Source organism: Anser anser (genome assembly GCF_964211835.1).
Source record: "Anser anser genome assembly, chromosome: 9".
NCBI classification, from domain to species: Eukaryota; Metazoa; Chordata; class Aves; order Anseriformes; family Anatidae; genus Anser; species Anser anser.
Genome location: NC_139729.1, coordinates 10,294,713 through 10,316,372, shown reverse-complemented (window position 1 = coordinate 10,316,372; position 21,660 = coordinate 10,294,713). Strand labels below are relative to the sequence as shown.

Below are 21,660 nucleotides of genomic sequence, written 5' to 3'. Positions count from 1 at the left end.
ATCCCTGTGTGAGTAAGTGCTGCTCTTTGCTATACGGGGGCAGCCTTGGAACAGACTTTTCTATTTGGTACTTAATCTCATTTCCAATTTTGGGTTTGTATTTTTGTCTTTCCTAAAGATTTTCTTTAAAAAAAAAAAAAAAGACAGGGCTTCATGGAAACAGTGAGCACAGAGCTACTGCTCCAGCTGAGCCTGGAGATGATGTCCTCCTCCATGCAGGGCCTGGGCAGGGCGGTGTGACTCGGGGAGACTGAAAATTAAAACTGAGGTATATTAAACTGCAAAGAAGGTGTTAATTTAGCCCTGAGGGCTATTAGACACCAAAAAGACAAAGAAAATAATATGTATGTGTATCGTAATACAGTAGTAGAAAAGTCAAGGTCCTTTACAAAATTTCTGGTCTACAACCAACCTTTGTGCCAAGAGGACCCGCAGGAGAGCCCCAGGGCGTTACTTAGCAAAGTACTTGCTGGTCATGGGCACCCCCTGAGCCGGTGGCTACAGGACGGGGCTGCCTGAAACTCAGAAACCAGCAGGGTGTGGGAGACGAGTCAGCAGAGCCAAGGCGCTGGATACACACTGACATGACTGCATGCACCTCTGTCATGATATTTTCTAAAATGAAGGGGTTGGATACATAGCCGCTCTTGAGAGCCACCCCTGGGGCTACCAGAAGAGGATGTGGGTGAGGTGCAGTGGTTTCTCCCCCAAGTTGTGAAGCTAGGGGGGGGGTGTTGCAACTGCGAGCCCCTGAGTTTGCATCTTCAGCAGTTCCCAAAGACAACCGATATCTCTTTTGCTTGTGTGAACAGCAGAGTGCCATCCTGTAAACCTGGCATCCACTTTGGAAAGGCATTTTATGGAAGCCCAGCCCTGAACACAGCCTCCTAAGCTGGAAGGCATTGGGTGTTTAAGCTTTGATTTTCCTACAGTGCCTTCTCAGGAGTATGGAGGTCATGTCCTTCCCACATAGCAGCTCCAAGTCACATCCCGCCAGCTCCCCCCATGCATCCAGCACTTTGGGGGCTGCAGGGTTAGGAAACGCCCCAAGGATTTACACAGATCCCTGTGTAAATCCTGCCTTCAGTTTGAGCAGGAGCTGCTGCTGCAGGACCCAAGGAAGAGCTGAGGCTGGAGCTGTGCTGTGACCACCGGCACTTGGGGGTCTTGTGGCAGGGCTCTTGCTCCCCATCTTCTCCTGGCACCATTTTATACCCACACAGATCTCTGTGGAGATCTGACATTACAAGCTCCTGACTATACGAGCGGGTCCAGCAGGTATCAAGCACTGACACTGATTTGTACTTATTTGTTTGTTACAAAGCAAGAGGTTTTCTGTATGTGCTGGTGGCTTGTGGTGTTATCCAGAGCACAAGGGCTGGCTCAGTAGTTGTGTGCTCCAGGTGTGAGGAGGGTGCAGCAAGGGCTCAGCCTCGCACAAATACACGCTTTAATGAATATGCATGCTCCAGAGCTTTTGAAATGATGGTTCCTGAGAGTTTTAATTAGTATCTCAAATGAGCTAGTCTCCCCACTTTGCCTGCATTAAAAATAATTTGAACTACTGCTTCCCCAAATGAATTAGGCCTTCATGGCAGCAAGGTGCTTTAGCTCAAGGTACAAGATATGACCTGACCTGCTGGATCCAGGGCTCCGAACTCCAGCATTCCAATGACCTAGCCTGAAATACCAAAGAAATCAAGCAGAAGATGTGTTTGGGATGCTGATGTGTTGGTGGGATGGCGGGTGCAGCTAGGGTCAGCCCATCGCTTTCCTTTTCCATAGGCACAGGGACAAAGCCACGTGCTCCTTGTGGTGGGGAGGCTCCGCTGGGCGCTGGCCTGGCCCTGCTCTGGGCAGCTCTGCTGGCCTGCCACCATGACAATTCCTGCGGGTGGCTCAGATGTCTGGCCTCTGACCCAGCTGTGGTGGTTAAGGTGAAGAACCCAGCTGTTGAGCTGGGGGAAAAGTTTCTCAAATGAGCCACATTTTTCCACTTCTGTTACAAAATCCAGCAACCCTAGAGGCAGTATTTTTCTTGTGGTACAAGGTGGCCATATGTTTGTAATCCTCTGAAAGCCCAGGGCTGCAGCAAGGGCTGGTTCTGCTTCTTGTGCCAGGTTTTGCCTGACAGCAGTGATGCCAATGAGTCTGCTTTGAGAACTGGGAGGTTTTGACCCTCAAATTGTTTCAGGCAGGAATGACTTTGTACCTGTAGGTCCCATAAGTGCCCTCTGACGTGGTTTAAGACTTGCAGTCCTCCTGCATTGGTAGGGTCAATCTTCCCCTCCCAAGGATGTGGCTGAACCTTGCCCTGAGCAGGGGTTTGAGGCCAGGGGAGCAGCAAGCATCCAAATGTCAAAAAGAAATGTCACATCCATGAGCATCTGTCCACACACTGTGGAGTTAATCAAGGTTTTGGAGAGGGTGCAGGCCCTCACAGAAAAACTCTAAGTTGCTAATGATGCATTTCCTCTAAATGGGGCTTCCTCGTTGTTACAGCATCCAACAGAATGATTAGAAAGATAGTAGTGTTAATTGGGAATTAGCTGGTCCAAACCAGACTGAAAGCAAATTTAAGAGTCAAGCAGAGACTTCCTGTGACAAAAGGTTTATGATGAAATGCAGTTGAGTGGAAGAGAAAGGAAAGGAGGAACCACAACTTTTTGAATTAAGCATGTAACTAAGTTGAGCAAATCACTTCCCTGTGTAAGCACGTGATGTTGGTTTTGGTTGGATTTACTGGCACCAATTATTTCTTTATGAGATGTAAGCCTGTCTGACTGTGACAGTGTCACTGGGGATTTAGATTAGTGCAAGAGGGAACAAAATGCAGCCTGCACTTGGTGCAGCTGCGTGAATTCTGAAAGGTCAAAGGAAAAAAAGGTGCTTGGAGTAGCCCTGGTGAGAAGGGCAGCGAATGCTGGGGACAGCAGTGCTCTGCTGCTCAAAGGCAGCTCAGTGCCCTGTATCGGGGCCTTAGCCTGCTGAGCATTTACCTTGAAGGCTCTTGGTGCTTAGGAGTAATTAAGAGCTGCCACAAGAAACCTCCCTCGCTGCCCCCCCCTGAGCCTGGCCCCAATGTCATTTTGAAGCGAGGTCCTCCCCAGAGCAGGAGGGGAAGGCTGTGCCCACAGGGCCACCCTCCTCTGGCTGCTGCCACGTGTCTGTGGACATCTTCCATTGATACTCTTCTGATGCATGCTTCTGATGTGTGCGAACAGCAGCTTATTTGCACATGTTGCCCTCCCAGCCACCAAATGCCCGGAGCTAGGGCGATGGGAAGTGCTGAGGTGCTGGGGAGGTGAAGGACGGAGGTGCATGGTACGTGGGGTCCGTCTCTCAGCTCACTTTGCTGCCCCCGTAACTCTTGGCACTGTGCTGCCCACGGCTGAGGTCGGTCCAGGCAGGGACGCAGCCCCACAGTCACTCCCGTTAGCCTGCTGGCTCTGGCCTCTCACAGAAGGTTTCCTTCCCCCAGACCACCAATTCTGCAATGGATACTTTAAAATTATTTTAAACTATTAACATTGAGGTAAAGGGGTTGGGAACCTGAATATCAGGCTGGTGTGGCTATTGTAACCACAAAACTTGGGCTGATTTAGATGTCACTTGACTAACCCCAAATAAAACCCTACCCCGACTAGGCAGAAGATAGCACTGAGGTCATAGGAAGGTGTTTATTTATCTGTAAGCTCAGGGTCTGTATCACCAGCATCTGGAAAATGTGCTGTGGTCAGATGTTTGCAGAAGGGAGCTGTGGGGAAATTTGCTGCTTTCCTGAATAGGAACTTGTGGTCAAAGGCTCTCACACAGATGAAATATCACAGACAGAAGCAGGCAAAGCCCCAGCCACCAAATGAAGTTCCTCGTTCATTGGGTGCAGCTCAATGTTATGGTTTGTTTGTTCTCCCCCACACTGCGTGCTCCCTGGCTCCCGCAGCTTGCTGCTTGTGGAGGGCAGCCACTGCAAGCGGGATGGCGTCTTTGGGGTCAAATTTCCTGTCTGAACTTTGTTTCTTCTGTCTAGAATGCACAAAGGTCGGCCACCTGTGGCGTGAGGTGAGCAGTTTTGCTGCTTTGAATTGTGACCGCCGACGATCGGTGGGATGGTGCAGAGAAACCAGTGACTGGGTGAGAGTGAAAACCCCTCAGTGCCGACCTGTGCACACTCTGTGGGAGCACTGCTTGCGGCTCCGCTCCCTCACCTGGGTTTTAGCGGTGGGGTGCTGGAAGTCAAAACGTCCAAGATCAACCTAAAATTTACATCTGCAGAGCCTGGAGCTGAACTTTCTAAAGCACATTTTCCTCACTTCCAGTCCATGCAAGGGAGACGTGTACCTGTCTCCCAGAGTCTCTGCTGTCCTGCCAGGTTCATGCTCTTTGCTATTCTGCATTATTCACCGAGTGCAGTATGTCAGCACAGCTCCGGAAGAGGGAACGGTTGATATTTATACACACGTTCATGTGTTTTCCTGTGCTGAAAAGCAGAGAAAACACGAACAACTAGATCTTTGAATCTAAAAGGCAGTCCTGCAAAGGCTAGCAGGCAAGCCGATCGCTGACATATTGCATTTTACACAAATGCATGCACAGACCTTAACCTCATACCACCCAGCAGGCTCAGGGTAGTGCCCATTTGCTTTCCAGTTGTTCCCATTGCACAGTTTGATTTTATTGAATGTTCAGTAGCATGCACAGGAAGGAAATAACCATTTGCCGTCACTGGCTGGTGTCATTCAGACCTACTTGGGAGCTGTGTAACGTTATTGACGTAGTTGATGTATCTCTGGTAGAAATCAAGTATTTGGCCACGTAGTCCTTAATGAGGCAGGGATCTTCACTGCAGCTGGGACAGGTGCTTGCAGCGCTCGTGTGCTGTGACATTATCTGTCTGTTAATGGAGACGGAATAACAGCGTGCCAAAGACCCTCAGCACAGTCCTGTCACATCCACCCTGCTGCCAGCTCCCTTGGTGTGCTGGGCACAGCTCATGCATATGGTTTGGAAACCCCTGGTGTGCTTCAGCCCAGGTGGGACTTCAGGTGCTGGGTGTTGCAGTGATACTAGCACAGGTCACCCATGGCATTTGGGTGGGAATCACCTCCTCCATGGTCTATCCCAGTGGCATTTGCCTCAGTGTCCCTGGCTGCCTGGGGACACTCACCAAAAGGCACCCTTGCCCTGTCCCCACCGGCGTTTGGTGCATCCTGTCAAGGGCACCAGCACCAGCCGTGGCTCAGTGTGCAGGCAGCGCTTTGCGTGACAGCAGCTCGTATGTCACCACCCTATCGCTAACACAGGCACCCTCACTGGATTACCTTTTTTTCATGTGCTTCTGCAATTTTTTGCTTATCTGCTACCTTCCTGTGCGAGGCTCACTTCTCCAGCAGAAACGTTTCATTTCTGGTTAGCAGTAATGAAAAAGAGAGTAAAATATACCTCCTCGGCACTAACAAACTCCTTAACCTTGCTCTCCATGGTCACTTAGTTCACTGGGCCTTCTGAAAATATTGAATCAAAGCATAAGCAAGTTATTCCTATAATTTTCTTTATTAAACTAATATTAAACTGTATTCCTAAATTTATTTTCCATTTCAGGATGGTCATTGTCAGACGAAATGTTTGTTCACAAATCCTATTGGGCTTTGCAATGTAGAGCAGCTTTTTGGTACCGAAGCATCATTACCTTTCATGAATGCTGTGCGATGGATTTGAATCCAATCTGTCACCTCTCCTTTGCTGGTGTATTGCTAGTTCTTAATTGATGTAGTAACTTGCTTTCTAAAAAACGTGCATGTTTATGAAAAACAGAACAAAGTGACCAAAGTGGAGAAGGTGTCAATTCCTCAGGTTATTTTTTTTTAATCAAATTTTAAAATAAAATTCTGTTGCCATTTCTATTAGTTGTGTGGTCCTGGGGACTATGCTGGCACATCTTCCCCAGGAGCTCTGTGAACCTGGCTGCTTTCCTGCCGCTGGCCTCCCATGGCAATGAGTTTCGCAGTTTAACAATGCACTGCATGAATAATACACGTCTGTACGCAGGGTAGGGTCGTTTGTCTGTGAAGGCAGGACCACTGTAGGACACGGGGACCCTAAGTGGTGACTTTAAGAATGAGAAAATGGCCCTACATCATTAACTTTAGATATATTTCCCTGCACTGCCTCTCTCTGTTCTGTTCTGCTTGCGTGTGGGCCCGCTGTCTCGGGGCCCGATGCGTGAGCAGAGCTGTGCCGTGCCACCTTGGGCAGCCGAGCCGTGTTTGTGATGGCAGGGGAGACCTCACAGCTCAGCTGCACGGGCTCACTGGCACCCGTCAAACCACAGTGTCATGTAGTCTGGAAGACAAGTGGAAAAAATGGGCATGGGAAGATGAGGGCAATGAATCCAGAGGGCACTGAGCTTTAAGGACACCTTTGTTTTTAAGTCTGTCTGCCTTACAGAATATTCCATCCCAGTAATGCTCAGAAGACAGCAACCATGAGCAAAGTCCAAAAAGCCTCTAGTCCTCACATGGGCTGTATTGTAGGAATGATTGCTCCTAGGCTGAGGAGAAATCAGCTTAGGAGGAGCTGGTTTTTTTTTTGTTTTGTTTTGTTTTGTTTTTTGTCATGCAGTTGAGAGAAAGAGGGAAAAAAAAATCTACTGGATCTCTTCAGCTCATCAGCTGTCACCAGCCTAGAACAGGGCACTTGGAAACAAAATGAGCCAGAAGTGTTTTTAATGGGTGACACACAGAGATGTAAGGAGATCCCTGTTTGTAAACCCAGCTATGCTTTGTTCAGGGGACAGCTGCAGCCATACCCCCCACCTGTCTAATGCTGCTGCAATGCATCACTCAAGTGCCTCTGTTCTGAATTACTGTTAGGTGTGACTTGCACACGTACGAGGACAGATGATCAGTGCCCTTCAGGCTGAAGTCCTTCCACACCTAAATGACTGCACTGCAAAGTGACCTTTCAGATTATAAACACACGGTTGAGGGGTGGGAAGGGAAAAATAATAACTAAAAAACAACAAAACAAAACAAAAACGCTAAGGTTAAGAGCATGTTAGTTCTTAAATGGTACCCTCAAAGGTCACCCAATCTGTTACAACAAGGTTTGCATCATCCCATATAGGCGTTCCTCCCATTTCACACCACAACTAAACCCACACAGTCTAGTCCTGTTCAGAACATTATATTTTAGCAACACACAAACAGATCTAATCTGTTAGTTTAGCAATTTCCTGTGCTGGGATTTGGTAGGAAACTGATGAAAAATGCCAAGAAAATGTAAAGACAAACTGAGGAGCTCCCCTCACCTCCACCCAGAGAAAATGAGAGTTGGATTTTTCTGGTTTTATTTCATGCACTGAAGTTCCCTGTATGTTGGAGCAGGCAACGTGCTCCTGGTGAAGCTTGCCCAAGCCTTGTCCTGCAGCACCATGCCGAGCGCTGGCAGGGCTAGCTGAAAGTGCTGCCCTGCTTGGGGTGGGCAGGAGGGGACCCGGCCTCCAGGGTGCCATCCTTCACCAGGCAGATGCTGGCTTTAGTCTGACGTGTAACCTGCGTGCCGTAAGAAAACAGAGCCATGGGGATGGGAAGTCTGTAGGGCGGCCTTTTGGGGCGCTCTCAAAGGATCAAGGCCCCTGAGAAAGAAGGTGTCATCCCTGGAATTTGGAATGGTAGGAGCTGGGACTGAAGTCTTCTTGTGTGTGTAGACCAACTGAGAGAGCCTTCATGGGTAGCCGGAATAGGGCAGAGCAGTCCAGCCACTGCAAAGTCAGTATCAAAGATCCTGCTCTCTGCTCTCCTCCTCAGCCCAAAGCTGTTCTCCCCAAGCTGCCATGTGGCCCAGACAAGTCACTCACACGGGGGTGCATCATCCCCTGGCCGTGAACAGCACCATGCCTCACTAGGGACAGTGTTTCTCCCCCCACCTGCCCCAAACTGCCTTCAGAACCCCACAGGGGGACTCGTGGATAGGCCAGGCTCCCACCACGTGGGCTGCCCCATCCCACGGGAGCTTCGGGGCCCACGCCGTGTGGTGAGACATGTAGGTGGGTGGCAGCCCTGTGCCTCGTGAGTCAGCACTCCCCCCAGCCTGCCTCGCACGGCAGGGCCACAAAGGAGCCTGCACATCAGGGTGAGCATGGGCACCATTGGCACGAGGAGGGCCAAGGCTGAAGGCTTCACTTTCCCCACAAACACAGCGAGCAGGAGAAACCAAAGCACTTGTGCCCATCTGTCTGGGGAGGGGCCCTCTGTGGGTGTGACAGGCAGTGGGCACGGCTGGAGCAAGCTGCTCGCCGCAGCCTGGTTTTGTTAGTCTAGCAGCAGCTGAAGCGACAGGACGTGGTTGTGGATGCGTATGTGGGGCAAGCTGGCTGTTTTCTGGGCCACCTCAGACTTTTTGGCAGAACAACTGGGTGTGCTGCCGAACGCTGCCTGGGAGGCCCTGTGTCTTCATCCTGGCAGTCCTGAGACACAGGTGTCCTCCTCACACAGGTAAGTGACAGGCAGGACGGGAAGGTGAGCTGAGCAGAGCTGAAGAGGAGCTTGAGGGGTGATTTTGGCCCCGTCCACCACAGCAGCACCCCTTGGTGCCCCCTGATGTGTCTCCATGCGGGTGCCCAGCCCCACCACGGCAGGGCTATGGGTGCGACCCCCCCCCCCCCCCCCCCCCCCCAGTCAGGGGCAGCCTGGCTCCCTGGGGTGACAGCCGGGATTCTGCAGAACCAGCACTGACGTGACTCATCTCCACACCATCTTCTCACTCTGCGGACACCAACACACTTATCTGCAAGTTTCCCTTGGAAAGGAAACGCCTTGCTGTGATGGTTTCCACTGCCTCGTTTCCATCATGACATTGAAGCCCACTGTTACCCTGAAGCATCACCTCTCACAAAGCCACGGGGAGCTGTTACTTGTCCCCTTGCCCACCAGCCTGTGGCTTTTTTTCCTCTCAGCATTTCAGCGCTCACAGCCTTGTTTATCAGCGACACGTGTCATCTCCTTTCTGCTTCCCCTCCGTCACCACAAATACTCCACAGCGTCAAGAGGCTGCAGCATGCAGACACTAAAAGTGCAGCACTTCTAATTGTAACTGCTCCTGTCCCAGGCACAAAGTACTGCACCATACCCAGATTTTTGGGGACAGCAGTATGTAGAGGTGGAGCTGGCATTTTCCACAGGAAAGCTTACCCTGTTCCTTTCTTCTTCCCTGCCCAAAGGCATTTTCGTCTGCTGCTCTTCTCCTCTCCTTTTCCAGCCAGGTGTGCATGTGAGCAGGCAGTCCCGGTGTGCCCTTCCCTGTGGCACTGCTGACTTACTCAGATGTTCCCCCTCTCTCCAGGAAAAGCAGGAAAGAGCATCCAGAGAACCACAGTCCATCTCACCCTGATCTCTGGTAAGCAGACGGAGGAAATCATCTTGTAAATAATTTCAAAACCTACGGAGGACAAGAAGGTGATTGGTTTTACAAAACCATGCCTGATAACCAGATAGCCACATCTGAGTAGGCAACATGCTGGTGGATGTGAGATGAGAGCAGTGGCTGTGCTTGTTCTGAACTTTGGTGTTGTAAGCCTTCCTGTCGCCTGTGATGGCCTCGTAAACAGACTGGTGAGGTGTGGGCTAGCGAAATGGGCCATGAGGTGGACTGAAAACTGCCTGGACTGCCGAGCTCCAAGCACTGTGGTTAGCAGCACGGAGACCAGCTGGAGGCCAGTCCACAGGGAAGTCCCTTGGAGGTCAAAGCTGGGCCAAGGTATGAAGATGCCAAACCATAACAGCCTGGCTGCTGGGACAGCGCGCACCCTCAGCAGGTCTGCAGATGGCACAAAACCAAGCGGAGCAGCTGATACACAGGATGTGCCATCATTCAGAGGTATCCGGACAGGCTGGAGGAATGGGCCAGCAGGAACTTCTTGGGGCTCAACATGGGGAAGTGCCAGGTCCTGCACTTGGGGGGGAACAACCCCAGACACCAGTACTGGCTGGGGACCAGCCACTTGTAAAGCAGCTTGTAAGGCATTACAGCTGGCAAGCGGGCAGTGATCAACTCCCTACTAGCTCTACTGCACACTGATTATTGGTGAGACAGCTCCCTGCTAGCTCTGTTGCACACTGATTATCCACACCAGCTAAATAGCCTATTAGCGAGCCCTTTGGGGCTTACAGCCCTCTCTCCCTCCTCCAATTCAGTCAATGTATGGCCTGCCAAGCGAGGCTCTTTGCCACGCATGTGAGCCTTCAAGGCTGTGGTGAAACCCCCATGAAGCTCTCGCTGCTCTGGCTGTGCTCAGACAGGACTGAGGCTGGAGCCCCGCCACCAGCTCCTGCTCCACCCCTGCCCCAGGCACCAAACCCACCCCAAGGGGTCCTTTGGGTGCAGCCACCTCCATCTGAGGAGGGCCGGGGAGACTTTCTCCACCCTAGGGAGCAGCTATGCCACGCACTGAGCTACTCAGTGAGTCCACCTCCCTTCCCAGGGCTGCACAAGCGTGCCTCACTTCAGCACTTAGCTGCAGGGCCCTGCACATCAAGCTGCACAAGCGAGCTAGCTATAGATATCATGTCTTCCTGGCTGTGCCTAGCTAAGGTTTGACCACAGCATTTCAGCTCTCCACTCACCCAGTATCCCCACTAGCCAGTGAGCACTGCATTTTAGGCAGCGCAGAATGAGGAGGCACCGAGACCATACTGGAAAGCATTGCAGACCTTTGGTCAGCAGATTGTCTGATGTTCAGGACCAAGCTGACACACGAGCCTCTCCCACGCAGCAGGAGGAGGTGCTATAGAAGCCTTCAAGTACTTGTGAGCCCTTGGTGCAGGCACCTGCCCCTGTGCAGCCCGTGCCTGGCCTCCCACCCCCACTCCTCCAGGCGGGGATGTGCACACCCTGCATGCCCTGCTGCCAGCGGGACCTGCTGCTGATTTTGTGGCATTAAACCCACAGGTAACGTCACTTTTTGCTTCTTTCTCCTTTGCTCTCCATGAACTGCTGCTCAGGGGCCTGCTGTGGCTGGGAGGAGGTGGAGGAGGCACCCTTCGGAGGACCCATTTCTCCACACCAGTGCAGTCCCTCATGCGGGGACCTGTTCAGCAGGTTGCTGTCGCTGAGACTTCTCTGTTCTTACTCCGGGGTGTTCAGGAAGATCACAGCATGTTACTTTCCAACAGCATCTGGCAGTTGGAAACTAAATTCTTCCCACCATGGGAGATAAGTGATTCCAGAAGAGTTTTTGTTTGTTTGTTTTTTCCTGTCTAAATGAACCCTTGCATACCCTTCCAGGGTCTTTTGAAGCAGTTCTGTGTTTAGGATGACTACCTTGCTATTTTCCTTAGTTTGACTTACCTCACAGCATCCTTTTCATGGACCAGTTTGGGCACTTCACAACTAGTTGGTGAAGTCACAGAGAATGAGGAGGTGGGGAGGAAGGGACTGTTAATTTCTCCATCTTGGGTAGGAGGCATCAGAACTAGTCTAAGTTAAACAAATGACTTCCAGAGTTAAATACCAGCTACAGGTGGGAGGCCTCAGGACTGTTCTTGCAGAGCAAAGCATGGGTTTTGGTCTGCTCTTCTACTGCTGCAGAAGGCAGCAGTCACATGCCCAGCCCTTCAGGTCAAGGGATGTACTGAGAGATAAGCCTGAAAGAATATGGGTTTCCTAAGAGTTTTGTGCCTCAGCTCATCGTGTTTGAGAGCGCTCTGAACAACAGGGTTAGCTCAGGCAGTGCCCAGGTTTCTTTATGCTTTTTGAAACAGAGAGGATAAATCCCTGCACCTCAGTGCTGGGGCAGAACCCTCAACTAGGGCTCTTCTGTCACAGAGGCAATTTCTCTCCCACTCCTTCTGGCCGTGCTTCCCTCCCCGCAGTGCCCAGGTTACAACAGCACCCTTCTGAAGTGCTGTCCTCGTGCCCATGGAGCATATTTATTAAATCTTTGCTGACAGCTACTCATACAATTTATCAGGAGACTTGGTCCAATTCAGGGCAGTTGCTGCAGAGGTGGACAGTTCTGTTTACAGTTGTGTTTATCATCCCTTCTCCCACGAAGGCAGAGGTGTAGCAGAGGCTGAGCTGCACCCTGCCCTTCCCATCCTGTTTTCCTTCTTTCTCTCCCTCTGCCCAGTCCCAGGTCCCTTCCCTCACCCCCCCCCCAGAAGGCCCCCTCAGCCCCTGTGCTGTCTTTACTCATTTCATCCACCACATTCACCCTTTGCTCCCCTGCTACCCACTTATTTCTGAGCACCCCCTGCAAGAAGGGAGGAGGATTTTACATGCAAGGGTGCATGCTCCAGTGCTGCTGCTTCTCTATGGGCATCCCGCTGGGTGTTGATGACTCCAGTGTTGCTGTGACACCCACTGGGTCTCCAGCCTCCGACTCACTTCTCTTCCTCCAAGCTCCCTGTTTGAGGTTTGGAAGGAGCTGGAGAAAAATGAGGCCAGCTCTGGCCTTCCCCAGCCAGCCACCAGTTCCCATGGTGGGGGACAGGGGCTGACCAGCTCTTCGCAAACCATGGGGGACATGCTACACTGTACCGGTGGCTTTGTCCTTCCAGCCCCAGGCTGCTCCTGGTGCTCCAGCAGCACTGAGATGCTGTTTTACAGCTGTCTCTGTCCTTTTCTCACAACCATAGGTTGCTCTGCTACTGCAGCCATCTCCTCTTGCCCCCCCTTAAGCATTTGCAGCAGCCACAGGATATGCTAGCTTATCAAACAGCATCTCCTTGAAGACGTGTAATTCTCAACCATATCCTATCTGTGCTGCCTGGCCTGCTTTAAAACCCTCTGCTTGTTTCCTCCCTCCTCCCCGCCAGCCTTCGAGTTCCCCCTGGCAGGGAACACTTGCAAGCCCTGAGCTGCAGGGCAGATGGCAGATGCTGGGAACTGCAATTGGGCTACACGTTGAGCACCAAAGCCGGGGTCTGCCAGAGCCCTTTCACACCGCAGAGCACACCAACACAGTTTGCCTGCGTCATACTTCAGCACGGAGGCTGCTGCTAGCGGTGTGGCAGCACCACGGCCAGTGCAAAGCAATCTGGGCATCAGCCACACCAGCAAAGCCACTTACTGCTCGTGCAGGTAGTAAGCATAGTGGTGTGGCAGCTTTATCCCTGGATGAAGGTGTTTCCCTGCTGCTACTTGATGTGGTTCAGAGGTTTTCCTTGGGTGACAGCTAGCAGCTTGCTCCCCGGGCACAGGCTGCAAGCAGCGAGGTCTGTTGGGACACCCAGACCTCAGCATGCAGTAATTAGTTGAGAGCTCTCTGCAGGAGTCACATTAATGTCTGCTGGTGTCCAACACACTTGTCTAACCCCCCAGAATCTGTGTTATTTGTGAGTCAGTTATGTCAGAGCTGAAGCCTGACCTTGGAGGCAGTGTCCTCACCATCTGACCACAAGGTCTGCATGGTTTGCAGAGGCAAATAACTGCTTAGCCAAGTGTCTTCATCATGGCGTCCCCCTGCCTCTCTCAGAGCTGTAGGATTTCACCAGATACCTCACCCGTCCACTCTCCCATTAGAGTGGCAAATACTTGAAATCAGAAGGTTGCATTCTTTCCAATGTGCATCGAGATGCAAGCAGAAATTCAGTGACATGCCCAGAATCACCAATTCAGAGAATATGTGCACATTGCACAGAGCTACTTTGCACAGGATGGAGCCTGATAAAAACTGATTTTTATCAGCCCCCCCCCAAGTTCATACTCTTCACACATACAATTCTCTTGTGAAGCATCTAGTAGCTGTTGTGACAGAGGCTCAGGACCTACTGCTTATAGGTTTCACAAGGCAGCCTGGATGCTTACCTTGAGAAGGAACCATCTATAAAGCCCTTATTTGCAGCTCCTTGTTCTGCACCGGCATTTCCTCTTTTGGGTAAGTCTTTCTGCTTTACATCTGTAGACTCGTACTCTCTCCTGGAATGAATGGGCCTAAAATTATGTTAATCTTTCCCTCTTTGCCAAGGAGGTGGAGAGCAGCGTGCCTCACTCACGCCTGTAGGGTTTTGAGCATGCCTCTGGGATGAAGGACTCAGATTCAGCTCTGTTTTCCTCAGCTTGGAGCAGGAGCACTGGGTTCACAAGGCAGCCCAAAGGCACAGAAACCTGCCCAATAAGGGCCAGAGCATGATGGTGCCCACCAAGTCTACCCCTTGCCTCCCAAGCCAGCAGATCTGTTAGAAGAGCTTTTGCTCATGGTTCATGCTAGACTTTAGCACTGGTTGCTGCAGTCCCTGCCTAGCTCAAAACCAAGCTAAGAGTCTTTTTGCCTCATCTGCACAGACTGGCTTAAAGAATTAGTGCTCACATTGTCACAGCGTGCCCCTGCTATCTATGGGTTCCAGTCTGAGTGCTATTCCCCTCTCCCAGTCAGGAGTCCACTATTTAATAGGGGCTGCCTGCCATGTCCTATTGGAAGTGCATCCTGAGATATTTACTCATAAACTGAGTAAGCATAAACAGAGCCTGACACAAGGATGCATCCCAGTTACAGGCTGTCGGAGACGGCCATTTGTGTAGGCTTAAATTCACATTCATAACAGTGTAAATATTTAAATAAATACCCTTTGTTTATAGAAGTCATGCATCTGTTGAGAGGTAGGAGAAAAGTCTTAATCATTTTTTTTCCCATTTCAGGTCTCAGAACATCACGTGCCATCCACACATCAGGACAATGAATGAGTCCAACAGCTGTAGTGTAACAGATGTAGAAGTGAATCGCCACGTTCGTCTCACTGAGTTTGCTCTGTATATCCTCATTTTCTCTTTTGGAGCAATATTTAATGCCCTTGCCCTGTGGGTGTTCTTCTGCAAAATAAAGAAGTGGACAGAAACCAGGGTGTACGCAATCAATTTAGTTTTTGCTGACTGCTTCGTCATCTGCATCTTGCCTTTCATGGCTTATTTGATCTGGAATAAGTCAGTCCGAGATGAACTCTGCCAGTTTATAGAGGCAATGTATTTTATCAACATGGTAGTGAGCATCTACATTGTTTCATTTATCTCCATTGATCGATATATTGCCATAAAGTACCCCCTGAAAGCTAGGACCTGCAGGTCTCCATCAAAAGCTGCCCTTCTCTGTGGGCTTCTGTGGATCTCTGTTATAATCGGTGCAACCTTAAGATTTCAAAAGAGACATGCTGCTTTCTGTTTTCAGAAGGATGCCACCATACCCACTGCTCAGACCCTGCTTTCCATTTTCTTCGTTTTCACTCTTCCATTAGCAACCTTGACCTTTTGTTCCATAGAAATCATCAGGAACCTTAAGAGACAGCTGAAGACAAATTCACTGGAAGAGAAATTAATCCAGAAAGCTCTTTACATTATTTATGCAAATCTGATTGTGTTTCTAATATGTTTTCTGCCAGCCTACCTTGGGATACTTTTCAGGTTCATAATGGAGTATATTGGATCTAGCTGTTTCCTGATCCAGGTCATGATGAACTTCTTTGCCCTGACGAGGTGCATTGCCACGTCCAACTGCTGCCTGGATAGCGTCTGCTACTACTTCGTGACCAAGGAATTCCAAGAAGCCATTCTGCAGCCCAAATCCAGCACTGAGAAAACAAATCAAACCCAATCCTTGCAGATAAACACTTGCTAAAGGAAAGGAAGAATACAAACCAAACCACCACCACCACCAAAAAAATGCAATGCCAAGAGAAGGTACAGCTTCAGTGTTACTGGGATAACCCAGTAACACCAGATTACCCCTTTCATTCCAGGGACAGCTTTGTTATGTCTGTCATTACCAAGTTAATTGTAATTTTTATTCTACGTGTCTATTAAACAAATAAGTTGTTTCATACAGAGGTGTAAAAGCAAGTGTGTGATGGCTGTTCAGTAACATGGCTTCCTTCTAGCGCCTAGCTGTTACTCTTACAGGAAGACAGGTGACCAAGTATATCACCCTATTTTATTTCATTTTGCAGCTAAAAAGACAACTTAACCTCATTGCCAGCACAGTACAATACATAGTGCTTTACCCCTCTGCATATTTCAGATTGTTTACGTTATTAGAATAGGCCAATTTATTTTTAACACATTGCTTTGGTGGGGTGAGGGCATTCAGGTGGTACCACCATATTGCTAAGTGCATGCACCTACAAAACAGCCCAGACTCCGCTGACTGCTCATCTCCTCCAGGCTGACTGGTCAGATAGATGTGCAGCAACACTTTAAGCCATGGCCACTGCCATAAAGGCACAGAGCACAGGAGATCTCAGACTGGGGTTCTCCTGCTGGCTCCCCTCCTGAGACCCAGCCCTACAGTGGCTGTCCCCGGGGGGCTGCTGCTCCCCACCGTTGAGGAGAAAGGGGCCCTTTGAGCCCTGCCTGGACCCTCACCACCCAGGCACCGCTTTTCCCTGGGCCTGTGTTGTGGTACCAGGCTGGTCCCCAGGTCCCTGGCAGGGGGTCACAGCTGTGTCCAGGTTTCTGCAGCCTACCCACGCTGTCACCTCTGAAGTTCCTGTGGGTGAAATGTGTTTGTCCTGTGAGTCAGCAGCATAGAAAAGTCAGTGGGGAGGATAGGGAGGGGGATGATCCCCGGTATGTTGCTTAAATGCTGCCTAGGACTGGGATTTTTTCTTTCTAAATACTTGAAAACATCTCTAACCCTGCCTCCACGTGCTGCCCAGGCAATGCCTTATGAGAGCTTGCAGAGCACCAGGAGACTGTGTGAAGGAGTCAGGTTGTGTCCTGAGCCTTCCCTGCCTGTTTGCACATTTTCCCCATGGCCTTCAGGGAGCCTGCAGCTGCTGGTAAAACTGCTGCTACTGGCACCTTTGGGACCACAAGCTCAGGTGACACAACTGCATGGGACAAATCCTGGGGCACCAGAGTCTGTCCCTGGGTAAGCAGGGCTGTGCTGGCCACTGGAGGAGCTGCCCTCGCTTTGGCTGCCCCAGGGCCGGGTGCTGGCATGTATTCGCTCAGGTACTCGACATTTTGGGGGAAGATGCCCTGTAATGCATCGCGACCAACCTGACAGTCAGGAGGGAGGTGGGCTGGAGGTGAGGGGCGTTCACTGTGCCTGTTGCATCCTGAGCAGGCACACAGGTGGTGCAGGTGAATGGATTTGAGAGTCAGACCTTCCCTGCAGGACCGACGGATGCTAAAGGCCATCACAAAGAGTGTAAAAATACCCCAGGGATGTTATTAAACATGTTTCCAAAGGTCATGACACCTTCCTCACACCTACAGTTCACTCTCCTCTCGCTTGCCTGTGTCTTGGTGTGGGCTGTCACTACTGGCAGGGGCTTTCCCATGACACCAATACGCAGCATTTAGAATCAGTGGGCAAAGGACCAGCCTGTCACACCTGCCCCCCATCATGCAAAGAAACCAAAGAGAAGCACACTCGGACCCTCACCCTGGGCCCACCACCACGGCTGCACAAGCACCAACATGCCCCCCCCACCTCCAAAAAGCTGCTGCCCCCTGTGCTGCCGGCCCAGGGGTCGCTCCACAGCCTCACTAGAGGCTGCACGGGATGCTGGGCTCCCGGGGGGTCCTTTTGCTGCCAGAAGGGCAATTTGCAACCATTACGGGTTTGATTTTAAAAAGGATTTGTTTTCCCACAACTGAAAATATTAAATTTTAATTACTTGGGGGGAGAGGGGGGGGAAGGGCGTAGGCTGGGTGCAAAACCAATGGTGAAGCATTGAGCAGATGCGAGAGGAACAACAGAGGGCACCAGAGATTTGACTGTCCCGAAGAGGAGGTAATAAATGAAGCACTTTTGGGGAACAAGAGTTCATTGCTGTGTTTCAGCTCTTCTGAGCTGTTGTCAGCAGCTTCCTGGGTGGTCGTGCCCTGCGCAGAGCGTCATCCTGCACCCATAGCCTCGGCAGATCTCCTGTGCCACTGCGACCTTCCCAAGGACCAAACCAAGCAGGCAGCCCCATAAGAAGCAGGTAACTTTTCATTCTTCCTGCACAGGTGTGTGGCAGTGTGCTCTGTTTCCTCAGTTCTTGAATGAAGCGCTACCCAGGGCTGTCCTTGTTATCATACATTGGCACACAGGTGCCTCGGCTTCCTCCTGCCTTCATAGACGTGCTTTGCTGTTTGGCACCCACTTGTGCTATTCAGGGAGGTTTCCATCCCTTGCTGCGGTATTGTACCAGTGCTTCTCACCATGCACCTGCTGCAAGCATAGGGACACTGCTCCAGGCACACCGAAGCATGAGACCTGGGAGATTGTCGCAGGCTCAGCAGGCTCGTGAGGGATTTGAGGGGCTCAGCTACTACTTGGGGCAGCTCCGTGCACGCAGAGAGTGGTTTTTCCACTGCAGGGTGGTCGCAGTAGGCTGGCGGGGAACAGCTGGAGGGTATGTGGTAGGACCTGGGAAGCTGGCAGCTCAGGAGAGCCAGGACAGTGGTTGCATGGTAGTCCCTCCATAAATTCCACCCTGAAAATTGCAATGTCCCGGTATTTCTGTAATGCCACGGCAGCTCTGGTGCTCGGGCAGGTGCTGAGCTTAATTCTGACATTGCTGGATCTGGCTCCCAGTCACAGATACTAAAAACATTTCACTTAGTTCATGCAGTCATACGCTTGGTCTGCAGTTTAGATACTAAGATTCAGAAAGCGCTGACTTATAAGGCAATGTATTTACAAGAGATGATAGGAATCTGTGTGTTTTCTTTCCCTGCCTCACTGTATGCTCTTTCTTACAAGCTGCAAACTGAGTCTGATTCATCCTCCACGGCAGCCTTGCTGCTAGCAGCTGCCCTGCAGTATTTAAAGGAATACCAGGAGATGATAGGCTAAAGTCTTGGATTCGCGTCTTTTGCTCTGGTAGCATTTTGGCTTCCTATTCTGAAGGTTGAGATCAGACAGGTGTGCTCATTTTCCTTTCTGTCTTTTGAGACCAGCTGGCTACCTGCCGGGGCTGGCAGTGCCCGTGGGGGGCCATTCCTCCCTGCTGCCCCCAGGAGGAGCAGCCGGGTGCTGGGGGCCATCCCCAGGAACAAAGCCACCAGGGCTATGCCACGGCCAGAGGGGCTCGAGTCCTGTGTGGGTCTGTGGGCCTGACAAGATCCACCGAGCCCATGGGGTGGCTTTGGCAGCAAGGCAAGGGTCTTGGAAAGCAAAAGGGGAATGTTGCTCAGCTCTGCTGTGAGCTGCCTTAGTGCAAGAGAGACAGTAGTTCTCCAATAGGGACTACGAAATTGTCAGCCTGCTTTGGAGACTCTCTGCTGTTGCCAAAACCCTGAAAGGAAGCTGGAGGGAGGGCAAGCCAGGCCTGAGGTCAGAGACAGGCTGCCACCCCACAGCAATTGTAGGAGGGGTTTCCCTCTGCAGGTTTGTGTCAGCTGGTGGAGAACAGCGCTGCTTTGGTGGCTGAGGGTCTGCCCATGCACCCTCTCCAGACACCCCTGTGTGGTGTGTGCAGGGCCTTGGGGCGTGCTGCATGGCACCTCGTCCCGCCAACAGCCCCCGCGCGTGGCCAGGGGGGCGAGGAGCCGCAGGGCCATGAGCGAGGGCACTGCAGCGGGACCCGTCCCCGAGCTCGGTCTCTCACCTGCACCCTTCTCTTGCAGGGACAGCCCACCATGGAGAACTGCACTGATATAAACAGCACGCTGCAGAACGGTATTTTGCTGTTTCAGCTGATCGTCTACATCCCAGTCCTCTCCTTTGGGTTCCTGCTGAACACAGTCGCCTTCTGGGTCTTCTGCTGCAAACTCAAGAGCTGGACTGAGACCAGGGTGTACATGATCAACCTCATGGTCACAGACTGTTTCCTGCTCTTTGCCCTGCCTTTCATGATATATTTTACCAAGAACAAACATCCCATAGACGACTTGTGTTTTGCTGTACAGATGATATATTTTACAAACAGGCCTATGAGCATCTACATCATCATGCTGATCGCAATCGATCGATACATTGCAATCATATTTCCTCTAAAAGCAAAAAGTCTTCGATCCCCACTGAAATCAGCTTCTGTCTGTGGGTGTCTTTGGATAATACAGATAATTTATTCCTACTCCCAGCAAAAATTTCAAGAAAGTAAAGAAAAGTTTTGCCTTCAGAGACATTCTACTGAACCTAAGTATTTAACGTTATTCACCATTTCCTTTGGATATTTTATTCCTCTAGTGATTATAATTTTTTGTTCAGTAAAAGTCATCAAATGTCTCAAAAAGAAGATGGCCAGCAGCTTTCATGACACAATGTTAATCCAGAAAGCGCTCCACATTGTTTCTGTGAATTTGTGTGTGTTCACCGTATGTTTTTCACCTGTCTACATCACACTGCTCCTGCGGTTCATAGCAGAGGTTGCTAAAGCTTGTTCTCTGCTCTCAAAACTTAGAGTCTCTATTCAGATCTTTTCATGCTTAGCAAATATCAACTGCTGCTTGGATGCATTTTGCTATTACTTTGCAGCCAAGGAATTTAAGGAATTTTCCTCTCTGCTCCCCACTTGTATATTGAAGAGGTCTAAGGTGAATCAAAGCCAAGAGTCACAGCAACCCACTGAGGAAGTTACGTTATAAAAAAAGGTTTAGTGCACCATAAATGTCAGGAGCCACAGTGCTGCTGAAGTTTTGAGGGAATGGGGCTACCTACAGTATTTGCAATCCTGGGTATAGGCATACCTGCAAAAAGGGGTCTCCTAGTCAAGAGGGAGCTCCACATGGTATGGAGAACAGATGATAAGGCCATTGTTTTGGCCACGTGCTTATTTGTACATATCTTGCAGCTAAACATAAGAAACTTGGCACCTTTACAGCAATGCATAAAACAACTTCTACTACTGTAATTTTTGGTCACTGAGGAAAAAAAAAAAAAAGGAAAAGCCACTGTAATACAATGTCAAGTCTAATATACCTGTGTCACTCACATCAAAGAAGTTATCTGTGCAGTGGTAGTTTCCCGCCCAGCTATAAAACGTCAACGCCTAGAGCTATGACCAGGATGCAACTATCACTGTGCGTGGGGTAAACCGCAGGAGTCAGGTAGTGGCATGACACTATTGTCCTATTCCTGCCATGTAACACTTTTATTAGCTTACAGCAACACCTTGATATTTGTAAGACAAAAATCATTGTGGGTATAAATAAAGCTATTACTGCAAAGTATTGTGGGCCACATAACAGACCCTTAGGAGCATAACATAGCATGTGTATATCAAGTATAAAGCTGTGAAGACGTCGTGTCACTTAAATGACTTCCATAAGCCCTGGTGAAGGCTTTCTGCCATGTTTCAAAAGGGTCAAATCTTTAATGAGTGTCCTGTCTGGTTAGAGGTGAGCAGAGAATCATAGGATCATTTACGTAATGAAAGGGGAAAAGACCATTAAGACCATCAAGTCCAACCGTCGTGTAACACTACCAAGTCCACCACTAAACCATATCCATAAGTGCCACATCCACATGTCTCTTACATACCTCCAGGGATGGCGTCTCCCTGGACAGCCCATTTCAATGCTTAACCACCATTTCCATGAAGAAATTTTCCTTACGCCCAATCTAAACCTCTCCTGGTGCAACTTGAGTCTGCTTCCTTGCATCCTATCACTTGTCACCTGAGGAAGAGCCTGACATACACCTCGCTGCAACTCCCTTTCCGGTAGTTATAGCATGCGATGAGGTCTCCCCTCAGCCTCCTCTTCAGCAGTCTAAACAACCCAAGTTTCCCCTGT

The 21,660-nt window shown here is 50.3% G+C and overlaps 2 protein-coding genes and 1 long non-coding RNA gene across 4 annotated transcripts in view; 2 read left to right on the top strand and 1 right to left on the bottom strand.

Annotated features, from left to right (window-relative positions):
• The window catches only part of LOC310904503 (G-protein coupled receptor 35-like), a 41,824-nt gene extending 26,013 nt beyond the window's left edge, over positions 1-15,811 (top strand). For both annotated transcript variants that reach the window (XM_083849337.1, XM_083849336.1), the window contains one exon: positions 14,638-15,811. In XM_083849337.1, coding sequence (XP_083705463.1) covers positions 14,638-15,607 — 970 coding nt within the window. In that variant the 3' untranslated portion in view covers positions 15,608-15,811. The remainder of the gene's footprint in view (positions 1-14,637) is intronic.
• Positions 15,171-21,660, bottom strand: part of LOC310904516 — a 66,112-nt gene continuing 59,622 nt past the window's right edge. Inside the window, exons 12-13 of the long non-coding RNA XR_014588407.1 lie at positions 15,377-15,560; positions 15,171-15,292 (exon numbers count right to left, since the gene is read on the bottom strand). This is a non-coding gene — a long non-coding RNA (uncharacterized lncRNA). The remainder of the gene's footprint in view (positions 15,293-15,376; positions 15,561-21,660) is intronic.
• LOC310904507 (G-protein coupled receptor 35-like) lies at positions 17,611-21,096 on the top strand. Its single transcript, XM_083849355.1, has 2 exons — positions 17,611-17,921; positions 19,552-21,096. Exon 2 carries the CDS (start codon positions 19,564-19,566, stop codon positions 20,509-20,511), a length of 948 nt encoding a protein of 315 aa, XP_083705481.1. The 5' UTR covers positions 17,611-17,921; positions 19,552-19,563; the 3' UTR covers positions 20,512-21,096.